This window comes from Juglans regia, chromosome 5 (assembly GCF_001411555.2).
Source record: "Juglans regia cultivar Chandler chromosome 5, Walnut 2.0, whole genome shotgun sequence".
NCBI classification, from domain to species: Eukaryota; Viridiplantae; Streptophyta; class Magnoliopsida; order Fagales; family Juglandaceae; genus Juglans; species Juglans regia.
The window spans coordinates 17,280,864-17,298,545 of record NC_049905.1 but is presented as its reverse complement, the minus strand read 5'-3'; the positions used below and the strand labels follow the sequence as shown (position 1 = coordinate 17,298,545).

Genomic DNA, 17,682 nt, shown 5'->3' with positions numbered 1-17,682 from the left:
TTCTCGCTATACTGAAGATTTCTAAGTAAACTTCCTTGAGCACCCAAACGCCACACCATATATCTTGCCAAAATTTAATTCTGGGCCCATTACCCACCTTAAAATGGGTATATCTAATATGTCTAAAATATATATCCCAACCTCTTCTTATAAACTTCCAAAGGCCTACCCCATAGGGCCACTTACCTCATTATGAATCGGAACACATTTGTTTCTTTGGTATACTGCTTAGTTAGTGAGGAGATGGATCGAGCAAAACAAACTTTGGAATTTTATACTTGTTTGAGGTTAGAATGGCTGTAAGATTCTGTTTTAGTTTTGATTAGTAAGAGAATAATATTAATAAGAGAACCAAAGCATACAGGAAAACATAAAGTTGAAATGGTGGTGAAATCCTGTAAACTATCAAATACAGTCGATGAGTTCTGCAAATTATGCGAAGCCAAATGCATTGGAGCACTACTATGTCCATAGAAATGAGAATTTACTTGTTCAAATCAATTACCTTTCTTTCAAACAAAAGTACAAATCAATTACCCATTTGACCCCAAGTTATGTTAAGCCAATGGACTAAAGGTCGTTAGCAATCATACAATGAAGTACCAAATTCCTGTTTTCTCAGTTCACATAAAGAAGTTGCCGTTGGTGTATTTTTCAGAGTGAATGCTAACCGTACAAAATATGTAGGCACTTTATAATGCTGTTTGGCTTCAATCTGAGGCACTCTCCATACAATTTGCTACTGCTCAAGCAGTTATTGTTCTATACAAAATTTCATATGCAAAATTTATTGTAGTGCTTTCTTCAACATGGAAGCTTAAATGTTACTCAAGTTATCTAGTTAATATCTAAAGTGTTCCATCTCCTGTTAGTTAGATTCAAACTTGAAGTAGATTCCATAGGGTTCAGAAATCACTTTCTTGTCTTAGTACGAGGATATCTAATTCATTTTACTTGACGTGTACTTTACTAACTGAAGACTACTCTCTCCAATCTCCCTTTGGTGTTGCTAATTGCCTGGAAAAGTTGTAGGGGACTTCCTTTGGGGTTTAGATTAGGAGAAGAGTTGAAAATTTCACATGGTAAGTTGAGCCAAAGTATGTTCCCCGATCCCCAAGGGTGGATTAGAAGTTTGGAACTTGATTTTATTTAATTGTGCACTCTTGGGGAAGTGGCTTTGGCACTATCAGAATGAGAAAGAGGCCTTGTGGAGAATGATTGTAGATGCTAAGTAGGGATGTTTGCGTGGTGGATGTTGTTCTATTGAGGTCAGGACCATATGTGATGGAATTATGGAATAATATAAGAAAAGGGTGGGAGAAGGTTTCTAATCATACTAAATTTGAAGTGCAAAATGGTGCTAGGAGCAAAATCTAGCATGATCAGTGGTGTGGTAGAAGGGCTCTCAAAGAAGCTTACCCGAAGGTCTATTGGGTGGCTTCAGTTAAGACTTAAGAACGATTCAGTGGCGGACCTTTTGGAGACAACTCTTTGTGGCAAGTATGTTGACCATCTTCGACTACATTGCCAGGGGGCTAGTACTTTGAAATGATTTTCTTCAGTCGGGTTGGTTTGGTTTGTGTCACTCGTGCAGAGTATTAGGTGTAGTCCACAAATCTCGCAGTGTGGAAAATTCCTACATGTCTCATATAGTGTATTTAAAGGGAAATGAATGATAGAAATTTTGAGGATGAGACAATAGAGGAGCTCAAGACTTTCTTTTTGAACACTCCTCTGGACTTTAATGGGCTTACTCTTACTGATTATCTTGTATCTCTCTCTTTCTATTTCAAGTTGGATGATTTTCTTGTACACATCTCATTCTAAGTGGAATGCACCTTTTAGCGTTTTTATATGAAATGATCATTACTTGTAAAAAAGTATTTAACATGAGAGAAGATTTATTGTATTTTTTTCTCCATGCCCGACCCTTTCTCTCTGTTTCAAAGTGAAATTTGTATTATTAGTCTTTGTGGTGGTTGTTTATGCTTGTAAATCTCGTTTTCTCCCATTGCTAGCTGTCTAATTGTCCCTTTGTGCTAAATGATACAGGGAAAACCTACGAGTAGAATACTTTACTCTTCTTCTTAAACAGTTGACTGAGCCACTGCGAGTGCTCCATAAGGTTGGAAGTACCATTTCTCTACTATATTTAATTTACAAAATGTTGGTGAAGTTAAAATGGAATATTTGTTGAGCCTACATCCATTCAATGTGAAATGATGACCAGGATGAAGCCGTTCAAAAGGTTGTTGAGTTTATGAATATTTACTCAATAACCCAGGAGGATTTCGATACTATTGTGGAGCTATCAAAATTTCGGGTACCCCTACCTGCTTTGCTTGCACCATGATTATCATAACTGCTATAACAGTATTATTTCATGATTATCTTTATGCATCAGGGACATCCAAATCCACTGGATGGTATACAGCCTGCTGTGAAAGCTGCTCTCACCAAGGCTTACAAAGAAGGAAGCAAGTCAAGAATGGTACGAGCTGCTGATTTAGTTATGCTTCCTGGAATGAGAAAGGCTCCTAAAAAGCGAATCGCAGCAATGCTAGAGCCATCTGATGATGGGTTTTCTGATGCCAATGTTGACACATTGGCAGAAAATGAAGAAGAAAACTCTTCGGATACAGAGGATTTAGGTAACCTTCCTCACTTAATGCAGGATTTGATTGATCTTCCCTCACATGGTCAATGCTTTTCATTCTTAGTATACAAATAAACAAGGGCAAACCCCCCCCCCCCCCTCCTCCTCCTCCTGCGCTGAAATATATATTACATCCCTTCAAATTAAAACGTGCCACATGCTTTGACAAAAAGAAAAGAGGGAAGTATGATTGGCAGCTCTTGGTGAAGAAAAAGAAAAGGAAAAGAGAAAAAAACAAATACAGCTAGATTTAAAGACAGATAAAATTGATACTTTCTTTTTCTTTTCGTTTTTGTGTTCCTTTTGGATTTCAAACACTACTTTAAGGTAAGCCGATAGAGTTCACTCTATATAGATATTCCCAATTAAAACGTGCCACATGCTTTGACAAAAAGAAAAGAGGAAAGTATGATTGGCAGCTCTTGGGTTCCAGGAAGAGAGAGAAAAGGAAAAAACAAATAAACCTAGATTTAAAGACCGGTAAAATTGATACTTTCTTTTTCTTTTCATTTTTATGTTTCTTTTGGATTACAAACACTACTTTGAGGTAAGTCAATAGAGTTCACTCTATACTTATCAGGAAAAAAAAAAACTTATTTTCAAGCACTAAAGTGTTGGAATAATCAAGATTCAACTTAATTCATCTCAACCACCCCCAACTAGAGGCAAAAAGGGGAAAAACTGATTGATGTTGCTCAATTTTTTATTCTAAGGGTCTCTGTCTGAGTTATTTATGTAGCGGTCTTCTCATCTTATAAACAACAGTAAGCTCTAGATCTTTGAGTAGCAGTCATTCTTATCTAGTGTGTTTATATTTCATTCTCCCTGCACACCCTCAAAAAGGGAAAAGAAAAGAAAGGAAACGAAAAGTAGTAAGGCATACAAAAGATGACAAACGTAAAATGATGAGGGGGAATATGCTTGAACTTGCATCCCTTACCTTCACTTTTCTGCTTGTGTAGTTTGCTATTTGTTTGGCTGGTTGAAAAAATCCCTAGTGGACGAGGGTTAAATACTGTCACATACAGTAGGGAAGATGGCCCAGTGTTGCTGAGCGTGCCCCCATAACCCAGCCCACCCGGCATAGTTGCTCAGCCCGCACTCTACTAGACAGGTGGGCTGATCAATACTTAAAATACATATATGTTGGCGGGGGATGGAGGGTATTCTACCTGCCCCGGTTTCACCTGCCCGCCCGCCCACCTAGGTATATAACTTAAAAACCCTCAAACTTCTCACTCCACATCATATTTTACTTCCAGCTGCCCCCCCCCCCCCCCCCCTTTTTTTTCTCTCCTGTTATTTTCTTCCTCCCCTGCCTCTTTCTCCTTTTCTCTTCATCTTCTTCGCCTCCTCCTACGCAGACCCACGGCACCCATGGCCAGGATTTGGCCGTGGGTAAGAGGGTTTTGCATTCTGTTCTTTTTACTATTATTTGTTACATATTTGGAGTTTGATCTATGATTTGGGGTTTGAATATGTAGGTTGTGGATCTGAAAATTTATGGGTTGGATCTTAGATTTAGGGTTTGGCTGGGCAAAGATAGGGGGTTTGATATGGAGTCGGGGGTGGGGTAGAAAATGACCACCCTGCCCAGGCGGGGCCGGGGGGCAGGTGCTACCTACCCATTTAGGGTGGGTAGCACCCCTAAAGATGGGAGGAGAAGATGCTTTGCTAAGGCTGGGGAAAACCTTGTCCCAAGTGAGATGCCTTTTAAGACCCTATAGGCCAATGTTGTTGAAAGTGCTAGGCACAAATAAGTGTGAACGCCGTCTAGAGCCTAGGCACAAAGCACAAGCACATGCTTGATTGAAGTAAAGTGCATAATTTTAAAGATGATGTTTAATAAAATAAAATGGAATAAAAAAGGTTTAAAAAGATGATAATATATTTAGCCTATTAACTAAATTTAGAGTATCATGCAACATGAAGGGATTTATTTAAATTTGAAGATTTGTTTTGTTTTCTTTAACAATTCTCCCATACTTGCACCTATTTGTTTTTTCCTAAAAAAAATTTGATATTCTCGTGGTGATTTGTTCCCCACTCTCACAGTAGTTTGCCGTCACCACAGGGTGGTCGGGGGCAGGAAGGGACGCTTTTCTCTCGTGCGTATTTTTGTTAATTTTAGCCTATGTTTTAAAATATTTCTTGACATTTTTTGTTCTTTTTCAATATTCTTTCATGTGGAATGCCACGTCAGCAGGATTACCGGTTTACTAACTGATTTTAATGAAGGGGCCAATTTGAAAAACCAAGGGAGCAATTTGATTTTGAGGCAAACCAGAAGGACTATTTTTCTATTTAAGCAAAACCAGATTTTCTAAAGGTAATTTGGTTATACACCCCCTCTACTATGGCCCGTCTTGTGAGCCATAGCATAGGGGGGTGTATGACCAAATTTACCTTTCCTAAATCTCTTATGGTTTACTAACTTTACATGGTTACTAACTTTACATGATAGCCATAATTAAATTATAGTAAATGGTTCAGTCAAAATGGACCAAAAAAGCTCAAGAATGATGGTTCAATCAAAGTATATACATCACATATGGCAGCATGTGTCTCCATGGTTCGTAAATCATCTTCAATATGAACTAAATACATAAGAATATTTATTTGTATCATTTTTTGGGTCTTGAACTAATGTTTATAGTTTTTTTTCTCAAATTGCAAAAGCGCACTTTAAGTGCACAAAAAGTGTGCTTTAAGTCCTCTAGTGTAACCATGCTTTGCTTTTGGTGCTTTGTGCTTTAACCATCATTGCTAGATGGTCTACTGAAACTTCCGTTTTGGTATAGATCTTAAGTATGAGCCCAGACTTGTGAGGTACCTTTTTAGCCAGTGTTGTTAAAGGTGCACATAAGCACAAAAGCCCCAAGGTCGAAGTGCATTTACAAAAGTGAGCTCTAAGCGTGCTTTTTGGGGCTTTTTGTGTGAACTTAAAGCGCAAAAAAGTGCACTTTTGTTATTTTTTAAAAGAAAATTTTAAAATATCATTTTAAGACCCAGAAAATGATGTAACAAATATTCTCGAAGTATTTAGTTGATATTGAAGGTTATTTATGTACCATGGTGCCACACATTGTCATTAGTGATGTATATGCTTTGAACTCGATATAATAGTCCAAGTTGGCTTTCTAGATGAATTGGTATTTAATTGCTTATGTTAGCATGGAAGTCAATGCCTACAATTCTTGAGCATTTTGGTAATGGAATTTTTGGTATATTTTGACTTAATTTAGCCATGTACTTTAATTTGATTATGGCTATCAAATAAGTTTTTTGTATGAGTGGCTATCAAGTATTATGTTGATAGCACTAGAGAATTATATAAAATGTTATGTTCAAGTAAAGCTTGGCCACCATGTGGGTGCATTCCATTTTTTTAAGTTTGATATTCTAAGATGATAAATTGTTTTTCTTTATATGAAAAATTTACTTATTATTATTATTTCTAGAAAATTAATTAAATTATTTAAAAAAAAAATTAAAAGTTGATATGTGACAATTTGTAAGGCTGCCACGTGTTTTTGATTAAATTTGATGGACGACAAAATTAACATGGGGTCCTCTTTCTAATTAACTCATACTATATGGGTTATTTCACAAAAAAGAAAAGTTACAATATCATAAACCCAAGTACCCTATAGCACAAGGTTGTTTGACTAAAATTCCATAAATTTTATTTAATTAGTTAATTACATGGTTTTCATATTGCAGAGTACTCTAATAAATTGAGTTAACAGGTTTAAATATATTATCATCTTGTTTTTAAAACCTTTGTTATTGCATTTTGTGGATTTTTTGTTACTATACTTTTAACTTTAAAAATCTGTGTCTTACTTCAATCAGGTGAGTGCTTGAGCTCTGCGCCTAGGCTCTAAATGGCACTTGCGCTTAAGTGCACTTAGCACAAATGTGAGTTCTTTGCAAACTGGTAGTCCATGCCTCAAGCTAACTTAAGGACCTGTTTGCTTTTGAACTCCTACAATTTCTTCTGTTCTTGGAGTTGCAAGAATTCGAAGAAAACTCATTTGAGGTGCTTGTTGTTTATTATTGCAAACAAGTGATGCCTTCAGGGCTCTTTTGGTTTTGGGTTCAAGAAACAGTTTTTAGCCCTTGGGAGTCAAAAGAACAAAAAAATAACTGAAGCCAGTTAAAATAATGCTGAGAATGATAACAGGAAGCCCTTTTCTGAAAAATTTTCCCAAAGCCAGCGAGCCACCCACATCATCTTATGGATGCTTTCAGTTTTCATTTTCTGATTTCTTTTTGAGAAGACTGAATGGAATGTTTAGCTAATTCTTATCAAATTCTGTAACGTTCCCTAGGAAGTTGTCAAGGCTGTTTCTTAATGTATAAGCAAACATATCATAAAACTACACAAAATTTTCCCGGATGCCGCCTGTCTTCTGGAATCATGGAACTTATTTTTCTCAGTTTTCGTTTTTTCAGTTCTTTGCTAGAAATATGAAAAAATCGCATTTGATCAAATTCTTGTCAAATTCCTTATTTATGTAGATTGAATTCTTCTAGGTTCCTTATTTATGAGAAGAGTTGAAGTTATCCCTTATCTATATTAATTTAGGAAGCTGTATTCTGGACATTTAAGAAAAGAGTAATGATGCAGTCGTGAAGTGCGCAAGTCCATGCAGTCGCTTTGAAAAAGAGTGGGGTTCACTATTAAAAAATTATTATTTTTTCATATGAGTCCCGTATTTATTCATTTTTTTCAAAGTGATTGCACGGTACTTGCACACTCACGACTGCAACTATCATTTCTCTTAAGAAAATGTGCCATATGTTTTTGTCTCATCTATTTATTTATGGAAATAATTCTTCCTGGTTCCTAGTATATTAACTGCTTGTTTGATCACGGAATAATGGTTAGCACTTTTATTTTCCTTTTGATTATGTCAGACAGTACTGCCAATGGTGAGAAGTTGCAGTTGGAACTTCAAAGTTTGAATTCCAAAGGTTGGTAATAGTACCCCACTTGCACTTGATGGTCTGGAGTATTCACCTAAATACTAATTTCATTTTGAATTATTCTGGATTGGTTTTCTTGAATGGATGAGAATTATTATTTAGTTATGCTGTCTGTGTGTTATGTCATACCGTAGGAGTGCAAGTAGAATTGGATCTGAAGGGCACAGGAAACTCAGGTGCTAAGAAAACACCAGTTGGCAGAAGAAAAGGTGGTTCCGGACCTACAGAGAAGAAAGGTGGGCGAGGTGCAGCAGGAGCTGGTGCCAAGAGAAAGAGATGAGAAAATAAAGAAATTTGAGGCTTGGATAAGTTTTAGCATTGTTCATAATCGATGTAGGTAGGTTTACCTCATTTTGCCGTAGTAATTTGAAAACGAATTGTAGATTTTCATGCTTTGCACTGTTTTTGTGGGTTCATGTGAGCGTTGGAAGGCATTACCTGCTATTACTTAATTATCAAAAAAAGCTATTTTTTTCATCGATATAAACACATGGAATAGTCTTTGTGAGTAAAACTGCGATTATGATTAATTACCCGTTCATTGGGCTTGATTAGAAGATCCTGTTCAGGGGAGAATTACCTTCCTCCTGGCTCGGATCATTTGTAGGTGGATTCCTTCTATTTGTGAATCGGCATGGATCACAATTCAGATGAGATGAGATGTTTTATTGAAAGTTAAATAAAATATTGTTATAATATAATTTTTTAATGTTATTTCTGTTTTGAGATTTGAAATAGTTAAATTGTTTATTATATTTTGTGTGAGAGTTTGGAAAAGTTGTAATGATTATATGAGATGAAATAGATTGATTTTGTGTAACCAAACCGTCGTTTCTTGTTATTGGAGGTGCATGGAGGAGGTGAAAGATGCAGTGTCACGGTCCTACCTGAAGGAAATCAAGGTAGAGGGTGGGTATGCTTTGCACATACGTTTGAGGGATTTCTGTAATCTACCATATCCTGTCCTAGTGAATGGAAACAGAGGTTTAGAATCATACATCGGAGGGTCACTCGAGATGAGAGGGGAGCAATCCCAAGTCAAAATGTTTTATGAAATTTTAAGAAATGAGAGAAAAAAAGTCAAATAAAAATATTATAAAGTTAAGATATTATTAGAATATTATTTTTTAATATTATTTTTATTTAGAGATTTAAAAAAGTTGAATTATTTTTTTGTTTTGTTTTGAAGTTTGAGAAAGTTGTAATGATTAGATAAAAAAAGTTAAAAATTTAAAATTGAAAGTGTTTATATTTATGGTGTATGGATATTGAGATGAGATGAGATGAGATGAAAACATCTCACTATCCAAACCAGGCCTTATTTTTTTCCCCTTTTCACTACCCCTGCTCTGCACGTAGGCCTTGTTTGGATTGCAAGAGCCTTCATTTTATCTCAATATCCAAACATCACAAGCATAAATACTTTTCAATTTTAAATCCTTAACTTTTTTTTATCTAATCATTATCTAATCATTACAACTTTCTCAAACTTCAAACAAAACACAAAATAATTCAAATCTTTCAAATTCTCAAACAAAAATTATATTAAAAAATTATATTATAACAATATTTTAATTTTATAATATTTTAATTTAATTTTTTATCTCTCATTTTTCAAAATCCCATAAAACACTTAGCTCAAACAATTTTACTATTATTCATAAATTATTTCACTACTATTCACAAATCATCGCATTTCATCTCACTATCCAACACGCCTTAGTTTTGTTTTTCCTCTTTTAGTCTGCAGCTCCAGACACCCTCCCCCAAAACCCCCTCACCCCCAATTCTTTTCCCAACCTGAGCCCTGAGATAGAGAATCGTTCATCGGCTTCTTTGCCGCTAGTTGCCCTGCGCTGCAGTCCTGCCAACAACTCTCTACTGCCAGGTATCCCTCTCTCTCTCTGCAATGATTTGATAGTAGAGGAAATTCCAGTGTTGAAATTGTTTGACAGTATAGGAAATTGCAATGTCAAGGAAATTTGGTAGCTTTGATGAAATTAATGTTGCAAGGAGCAACCGCTTGCCAAATAAAAATTCTCATGGATTGTCAAAGCTTGCCGTGATAGACAAGATGTTAGTTCTTTCAGGTTCTTGCTTGTTGCTCTAGAGATACAAAATAACCCAGCCAAAGGCTAGTAGAGACATTGTCCTAGTGTGCCCCCTTCTCTCTCTCTCTCTCTGTGTGTGCATAACTTGAGACCTAAAGCATTTCACTAATCCTTTACAGTAGCTTTTCCTGTCATGCTAATGTGGCATACCACATGAAAGAACCCAATCCGATGATAAACCCTCTATATTGTTTATTGGAGCAAGAGATACTAGGGGAACGACATTTTCCCCGGACACGCTCTCAACTGCAATCTCGACCCTAAACATTCCTCCTCACAAGGTACCAACGACAAACCCATAATTTCCTCCCCACCATCTCCTGTGCTCAAATCTCGAACCTTCTCAACAGTTATATTGTTGCTGTCACCATTGGAGGTTCCTCCACCTCCAACGTAGGTGTCGTCGTTCCATCAACGAGAACATTGCTTGTAGGTATGCACTCCCCGACGACCCTTTCTATGCCACTTTATCAAACCCTACTGCTCCTTCTGGAGGCATAGAACAGATAGGAGAAGCACTACCTTTTGTTATAACATCGTTATATTCTGAAGAGACTCGTCCGCTTCTTCCAAAGTATTTAAAACCATGGAAAGACCCTCGAACCCTAGAAAAAAATGCCAACCTCATTTGTAATTGGTGACTGAGGGCAGTCAGATGACAAATTGTCGATGACCTGAGTGACACCGATGTGAACAATGATGCCGGTGTTCGACGACCTTATCTGCGACAGTGTCGGGTGCCCTTGGTCGGTGAACTTAAGGCCTTCAAACTAGTAGGATCGACCCCCCACCCCCCCTCGTCTGTTTTCGACCCACCACCCAAACCCATGACTAGGTCTTAGCCTCTTATCTACTTTAATCACATACTCCATAACTCTCGTCAATTGAGCTCTAACAGCCCACAAAAGCCCTTCCACTTCTCCCACCCTCAAAAGCTCGATAGAGGCACCCATTCCACCATGCAACACGCGAGTGTGCTTACCCTCCACTTCTCCCAATTTTACCTAACAGTTTTTGTCTCCTACAAATACCTTACTCTTTTCTTTTGTCACAGAGTTATTATTGGTCGGAATACACATTACTGACCTCAACACCGAGGCGTACTGACCGAGAAAGGCCTTCCTACTGTCTTTCCATTAACGAACTCCACTCTGTTTGCATGCTCCAGAATAGGGTCTTTAGACCCAGAACACTTCGAATGGAATGCACAAAACCTTTCAATTGTCTAATTCCTCGTATTCTTCTGACTAGGGCGTAGTTATAGTAGATTCATATTCTGCAATTTGGAGATGAACCCAGTGCCATTTGCACCTTTAGAGATTACCAACAAACATTTCCTCCTTCCATTTCAGAATTCTAAGAGTTGCATAAAACTGCCCCTTGTATTAATAAGGTGTTGAATGATGAGAACTCAATTGCCCACCCTTAGCTTCCTAAAGAATCCATCATGACAGAGGAGTTCTAAGCAATCCTTTATCCCCTTTGCAACCCATGAAGCCGACTACCCATGTAGACACATGAACTTAGCCATCTTTTTGCTACGTTCAGAGATGGGAAAGCTATTTCCTCTCTCTTTTGTAAAAAAGACAGTTGTTTATTCCACTTTCAATCACCTCTCACCTTCCATCTGAGATGATTCCGCATCGCACATCATCATCCTCTGATCCCAAATCATAGGATCATCTCCCAAGATCATCTCATGTCATCATCTCAAGGAGAAAAAATGTTATACGGGAAGAAAATGCAAATCTGATGTAGCTTTGATACATATTAAACTTAAACTACACCATATCTGCGTCAACGAAATGAAAAGAATGGCTTCTTGGGAAAATCCCATCACCAGAGGGAGAACCAATGCCGGAGTGCTCTCAGAGGAGTCGTTGGAGCCCTTCGTTATGGTAGTGGCAGGGATCTGCAACTGTCTTACCTGACCAAGACTGCTGAAAGAAAGACAGTGGAAGCTTGAAGGGTTGAAGGCTAGCGCATGAGAGCAGAGAGAGAGAGGTGTCTAGGTTTGAGGTTGATTAAGCTTAAACTACACCGGATCTACGCCAACGAAACCAAAGGAATGGTTTCTTGAGAAAATCCAGGTCGCCGAAGGGAGGACCAACGCCGGAGTGCCCTCAGAGGAGCCCCCAGAGTCGGTCTTGTCTGTGGTAGTGGCGAGGATCTGCAACTATCTTACTTGACCAAGACCGCTGAAAGAACGGCGGTGGAAGCTTGAATTGTCGAAGGCTAGGGCACCAGAGAGAGAGGTCTAGGTTTGATGCTTATTAAGCCTTAACTACTCTAGACTTGTGCCGATGAAACCAAATGAAAGGTTTTCTGAGAAAATCTCGGACGCCCGATGCCAGAGTGCCTTTAGAGGAGTTGTTGGAACCCACCAGTCTTTTATGTGGTGATGGCGGAAATCTACAATTATCTTACCTGAGCAAGACCACCGAAAGCACAATGGTGGAAGCTTGAAGAGTCGATGGCTAGGGCACGCTGCTACTTATATTCTCATTAGCGAATGAGTTCTAATTACGATGAGGATATAGATTAGTCAAGGATTCAAATTAAGAATTTTTTTTCATAGCTTTCAATATGGACTCAGATATTGTATTGTTGTATTGTTGGAGAAGTATTCGTGTTTTAAATAGACTTTGTTGTAACCCATAGTTAGAACATGGTCCAAATTAAATTCGTGACATACGGTACTTTGTATAGGTAATGATCTTTGATGTGAAACTTTGGAATTAACATTACGAGATAAGTAGTTTGATCATAAATTAGGATTAATACATAGTTACATTATTATTACTAAAGTCAATTATTGATAGCCTCTTTTTATGTACCACATATGGCATGATTTATGCAAGCATATCATTCATCATAGTCCATGATTATGTTAAATTCTGCATCACGTTTAACTCAATAGTATAATTATGACGCATTATATATGTTATGCATCTCACGTTGCATAATACACGTAAGCTTCCTTATATTCAAGTGTAAGATAAGATAATATCAATTAATAATATGGTCATTTATATGCATGGTACCAATGCGATTTTATGAGTAAATGTGCAAGTCATGGACCTAAGCATTGTCCACCATAGTATGCTAGAATACTATTAGTGGCTCCCCTTATGGCCACAGGATATGAGGCCAGTGCACAATCTCGTACACATGGTTAAGTATATTGGCCAGTAAGATAAGTCAGATAAGTAAGATAAGTAAGATATTCAATACAAGTCATGCATGTCATAAGCATACGTATGAATGATCATGATTTTAAACTCAGCATGAAAAAGTTTATGAAAAATCTTATGTTTATTATGTTTACGTTATGATGAATTTCTTATTGAGTTTTTTACTCATTTTAGTTTTATTTCATATTGTTAGCTACCCAGGTGAGGATGATGAGTACGAGCAAGCGGACCAGACTTAAATGGAGCAGTTGACTTAGTTGCAAACTTCTTAGAATAAATTATTTTTATGACAGATATTTTATTCAGTTATTGAATTTCTCTATTATTTAGTATTATTGGAGACATATTTTATTAAATATTTATTTTATTAAAATATGAGATCTATTGTCGAACTATTTTATGAAAACACGTGATCTCGTTACCCTTAGGAAATTGGATGTTACAAATCTATGTGGTTTGTCTCACTTCTAATTTGTAAGATTTATGTGGCACATGAGAATTTGGACTTGAGTTATTTGGTTGTTTTGCTTCTTATACTGGGGCTTTAACTCCAGTTTGTGCAAATATTTATCAAGACTCACCAAGGAAGGGGAAAGTGTGTCATGCTGAAAGTCCTAATTACCACCCATGCAGAGGGTCACTTTCACTGTCACAAAATGAAACTTGAATCTTCTTGATACTTTCTGTTTTAATTACTCTCCCACCGACCCACGTGTAACTTCAAATCCATAATATTTATTAAAAAAGTTAAAAAATTATATTCATCATCTCTACATACCATATATTATATTTTTTATTTATTTATTTTTCTCTTATCAAATATATAATAGATGAATAATGAGTAGAAGAATTTAATAAATTTAAGAATAATAATAATAATAATAATAATAATAATAATAAGTGTGGTGTGTGGTGCGTGGTGCGTGAGAATGATGAGTAGAAAGCTAAAAAAAAGTTATGCCCACTAAACTCACTTCTTCAAATCCCAAAATTGTACCCAAATCATGCTAAATTATACCTAAAACAAATGCATCTTGAATTTCAGCTCTTTATTTTATCAAACCGGACGTCCCTCCCTCCTCCCATCATGCTTGGTTTTTTAAATTCTTATAAGTGCTTTGCGAATGTTATTTGTTAATTAAATATTACTTCCATAACATTATGCATCTCTCATTACTATTTTGTTTGCCTATTGACAGGACAGTTGAGCACTCCCAACTCTCTCTCTATATAAGTGTTTGTATTTACGCACGCATGAATATGTATAGCAATATGATTTACAGTTTCTTTCACCTCTTCATCCTCAAATATTTTTTTCAATGTTAGTGGAAGAATCGATTCCCTCCACTCCAGCAAGAAACTCCAGAGCTATAAAACAGAACCTCTTCTCTCTGCTAGAGTGCTGCAGTACCCTCAAAAAGCTCTGCCAAATCCATGCCCAAATAGTCATTAACGGTTTTACCCAGAAGAATTATATCCTTGTCAAGCTATTATCATTCTATGTTGCTTCTGGTTATCTCAAGCATGCCTTAAGAGTTTTTGAAGGTATTGAAAAGCCTAGTGCCACTGTTTGGAATCAGATGATCAGAGGGCATGCTCAGAGTCAAACTCCAAGAAAATCCATCGAGTTGTACAATAGAATGGTGGCAGCGGAGGCTGAGCCGGATGGGTTTACATATTCGTATCTTTTAAGTGCTTGCGCGAGAGCGGAGTTGTTGAGAGAAGGGGAGCAGGTGCATGGGAGGGTTTTGGCAAATGGGTATTGCTCAAATGTGTTTGTCCAGACGAATTTGGTTAATTTATATGCTATGAGTGGAGTTAATGATATCAGCCATTCACGGCGCGTGTTTGAGGAAATGAGTGATAGAAGTGTTGTGAGTTGGAATTCATTGCTTGCGGGGTATATCAGGTGTGGGGACATTGATGGGGCGTGGAGAATATTTGATGATATGCCTGATAGGAATGTTGTATCTTGGACAACCATAATTTCAGGATGTGCTCAGAATGGTAGGTATAAGCAAGCTTTGTCTTTGTTTAGTGAGATGAGGAGGGCTCATGTGGAAGTGGATCAGGTTGCATTGGTTGCAGTGTTATCAGCATGTGCCAAATTAGGAGATTTGAATTTGGGAAAGCAGATTCATTGGTACATTGAAGAGAGAATCAGTGCTAGGAACCAGACGTTGTCAGTGTCTTTAAACAATGCACTCATACACATGTATGCTAGCTGTGGTGTGATTGATGAAGCTTATAAAGTGTTCAACATAATGCCGTGTAAAAGCAATGTTTCTTGGACTAGCATCATCACGGGTTTAGCAAAGCAGGGATGTGGAGAAGAAGCTCTTGATGTCTTTTGCTCCATGCTAAGATTGGGAGCAAATCAAGTAAGACCTGATGAAGTAACCTTCATTGGGGTTCTGTGTGCCTGCAGCCATGCTGGACTTGTTAATGAAGGCCGCCGTCTCTTTGAGCATATGAATAAAACTTGGGGAATCAGCCCAAAAATTGAGCACTATGGGTGCATGGTGGATCTCCTAAGCCGTGCTGGTTTCCTAGATGAAGCATATAGGCTAGTTGAGAGTATGCCCATTAGGCCAAATGATGCAGTTTGGGGTGCTCTCCTTGGTGGTTGTAGAATTCACAAGAATGCTGGCCTTGCTTCCCATGTTGCACAGAAACTGGCAGTTGGACTAGACCCTGAGCAAGCTGCAGGGTATCTTGTACTCTTGTCAAATGTTTATGCAACCGGTAAAAGGTGGCAAGATGTTCTTGGTGTGAGACAGAAGATGGTTGAGATGGGTGTAAGAAAGCCTTCAGGCCGAAGTTGGGTCCAAATTAATGGAGTCGTGCATGATTTTGTTGCAGGTGACAGTGACCATAAGCATGCACCTTTAATATATGAGATGCTTGGTCAGATCACCAGACAAGCACGGCAGAAAGGCTACAAACTAGATTTAATTGAGAGATTTTTGGATGCTGAGGAATGAGGAAAATAATTCGTTTTGACCTCTTGCACAATCTACATTCTACATTATCTCTACATGCTAGAGTTTGGAAGTTTCCTGTATTCATATTTTTGAAGTCTACGGAGTTGCTCTCAAAATATTGCTTGATTTTCGTTTCAGACACTCAAAACCATTGAGTCATAGTAATTGAAGAACCCATCACTGGGAAAGGGCTTGATGCTTTTACTGCTGATCTCTCATCTTTAGATTCTTAGTTCTTGAAAGATGGGTCACATGAAGAGAGAAGCACAGCTGCCTTTAATTTTTTGTGTATGAAGGATGGTAAGTAATGCATTTATTATAAGTTAATAGATGAATCATTCTTTTAGTTTCGTTTTTTCTTTAAAGCAATCATTCTTTTAGTTCATGGGATTTACTCATTTGACATTTGTTTATCAATGCCTTGGGAAAAGCCATATGAAAGTTGACTTTATTTATAAATCAGTATCTTTTGCATCAAAACAACGACTCTCACAAGTAGGGTTGGACGGTGGGACCCGCATTTTGGCCCGCCCATCCAATCCTCCTGGCCTATAGGGGTAGAAATCCACGCATTGACCTGGGTGGGCGGGTGGATGCCGTAGAAAATAAGCATAAAGCGGGCAAATGGCGGGTTGGATTTTACCTGTCCTCATTTAGCTGCCTACCCGCTCGCCCACACTTCACTATAACAGAAAACAGTTCTTCTACGTACAACCGGCGGTGGAGAACTTCCGGGTAATCGGATGACGTGGCTAAAGCCACATCAGTCGATATATTAAAAAAAAAAAAAAAGGGTAAATGGATGAGCACATCTTTGTGGGAGAGAAAAGCAGAGGGAGAACGTTTGTTTCTGTCGTCTTTGTGGGAAGAGAAAAGCAGAGCTTTAGTTTCTATTGTCCTCTTCGTGGGAGGAGGGAGCAAACCGAGTGGGTCTTCATGGATTTCGAGTGGTCGTCTTCGTGGGAGGAGGGAGCAAATCGCGTGGGTCTTCGTGGGAGGAGAAAAAGCAGAAGCTTTTGGCATTCTTCGCAGGTCGTTGAAGTGGCTTCAGATCTGTGCTTGTCCTGTGCTACCAACGACACACTCGATTCCTGGTTCTATGCTGTTTATGGGTGCCAGAGAGGTCCTAAGATGGATTATAACATTTCTTGTGATTTTCTTACACACCTGTTGACCTTCTTATTGAAATCATCTCTCCTATCTCTCCATTCCTTCTGCAAATACAAAATGCAAACATGGATCTTAGAGCACAGGTCGACAAATTAACTACATATGTTGGGATATTCAAACGCTACACATTATTCTTTCACTAATCAATATAAAGAAAAAATTCAATAGTCAATGATCACTCACTGTTGCTTCAACGTTTGCAGGGAATTCGTCATTAGGACTGGAAAGCATTGATATTATACTCAAAACAATACTTTCAACCTGAAACAAAAAAAAAAAAAAAACATTTGTAAATGCAAGAAGAAGATGCAAAGAAGAAAATAAGAAAACGAAGCTACGAAGACGATGTGAAGACGACGCTGCAAAGATGAATGACTCTGTTTGAAAGATACGAAGAAGAAGCTGAGAAGAAGAATCTGCGAACCCTAAGCTGCGAAGACAAAGGACTCTGTTTGGGAGGGAGGCTTCGAAGGACTGTGTTCGTCTGTGGGAAGACGAAGGAAGGGAGGGCAACTTTGAGAGGGAGGACTTTGTGTTCGTTTGTCGTTTTGATGCATAATGAAACGCAGCATTTC

The 17,682-nt window shown here is 37.9% G+C and overlaps 2 protein-coding genes across 8 annotated transcripts in view; both read left to right on the top strand.

The window, feature by feature from the left end:
• The window catches only part of LOC108995412 (replication factor C subunit 1-like), a 39,179-nt gene extending 25,957 nt beyond the window's left edge, over nucleotides 1-13,222 (top strand). For 2 of the 7 annotated variants that reach the window (XM_035690372.1, XM_035690371.1), the window contains exons 19-23: nucleotides 2,053-2,125; nucleotides 2,231-2,323; nucleotides 2,405-2,651; nucleotides 7,580-7,636; nucleotides 7,783-8,131. In XM_035690372.1, the coding sequence (XP_035546265.1) occupies nucleotides 2,053-2,125; nucleotides 2,231-2,323; nucleotides 2,405-2,651; nucleotides 7,580-7,636; nucleotides 7,783-7,928 (616 nt within the window). In that variant the 3' untranslated portion in view covers nucleotides 7,929-8,131. Of the gene's footprint in view, nucleotides 1-2,052; nucleotides 2,126-2,230; nucleotides 2,324-2,404; nucleotides 2,652-3,618; nucleotides 3,864-6,511; nucleotides 6,577-7,579; nucleotides 7,637-7,782; nucleotides 8,132-8,495; nucleotides 8,551-9,391; nucleotides 9,537-13,146 lie in introns of those variants that run through there. The other 5 variants (XR_004801574.1, XR_004801575.1, XR_004801576.1 and 2 more) reach the window with 5 other exon arrangements.
• A 1,019-nt stretch (nucleotides 13,223-14,241) lies between these two features.
• On the top strand, nucleotides 14,242-16,230 carry LOC108995400 (pentatricopeptide repeat-containing protein At5g66520-like). Its single transcript, XM_035690030.1, has one exon. The coding sequence runs from the start codon at nucleotides 14,273-14,275 to the stop codon at nucleotides 15,935-15,937; it is 1,665 nt and encodes a 554-aa protein (XP_035545923.1). The 5' UTR covers nucleotides 14,242-14,272; the 3' UTR covers nucleotides 15,938-16,230.
• Nucleotides 16,231-17,682: the final 1,452 nt, after the last annotated feature.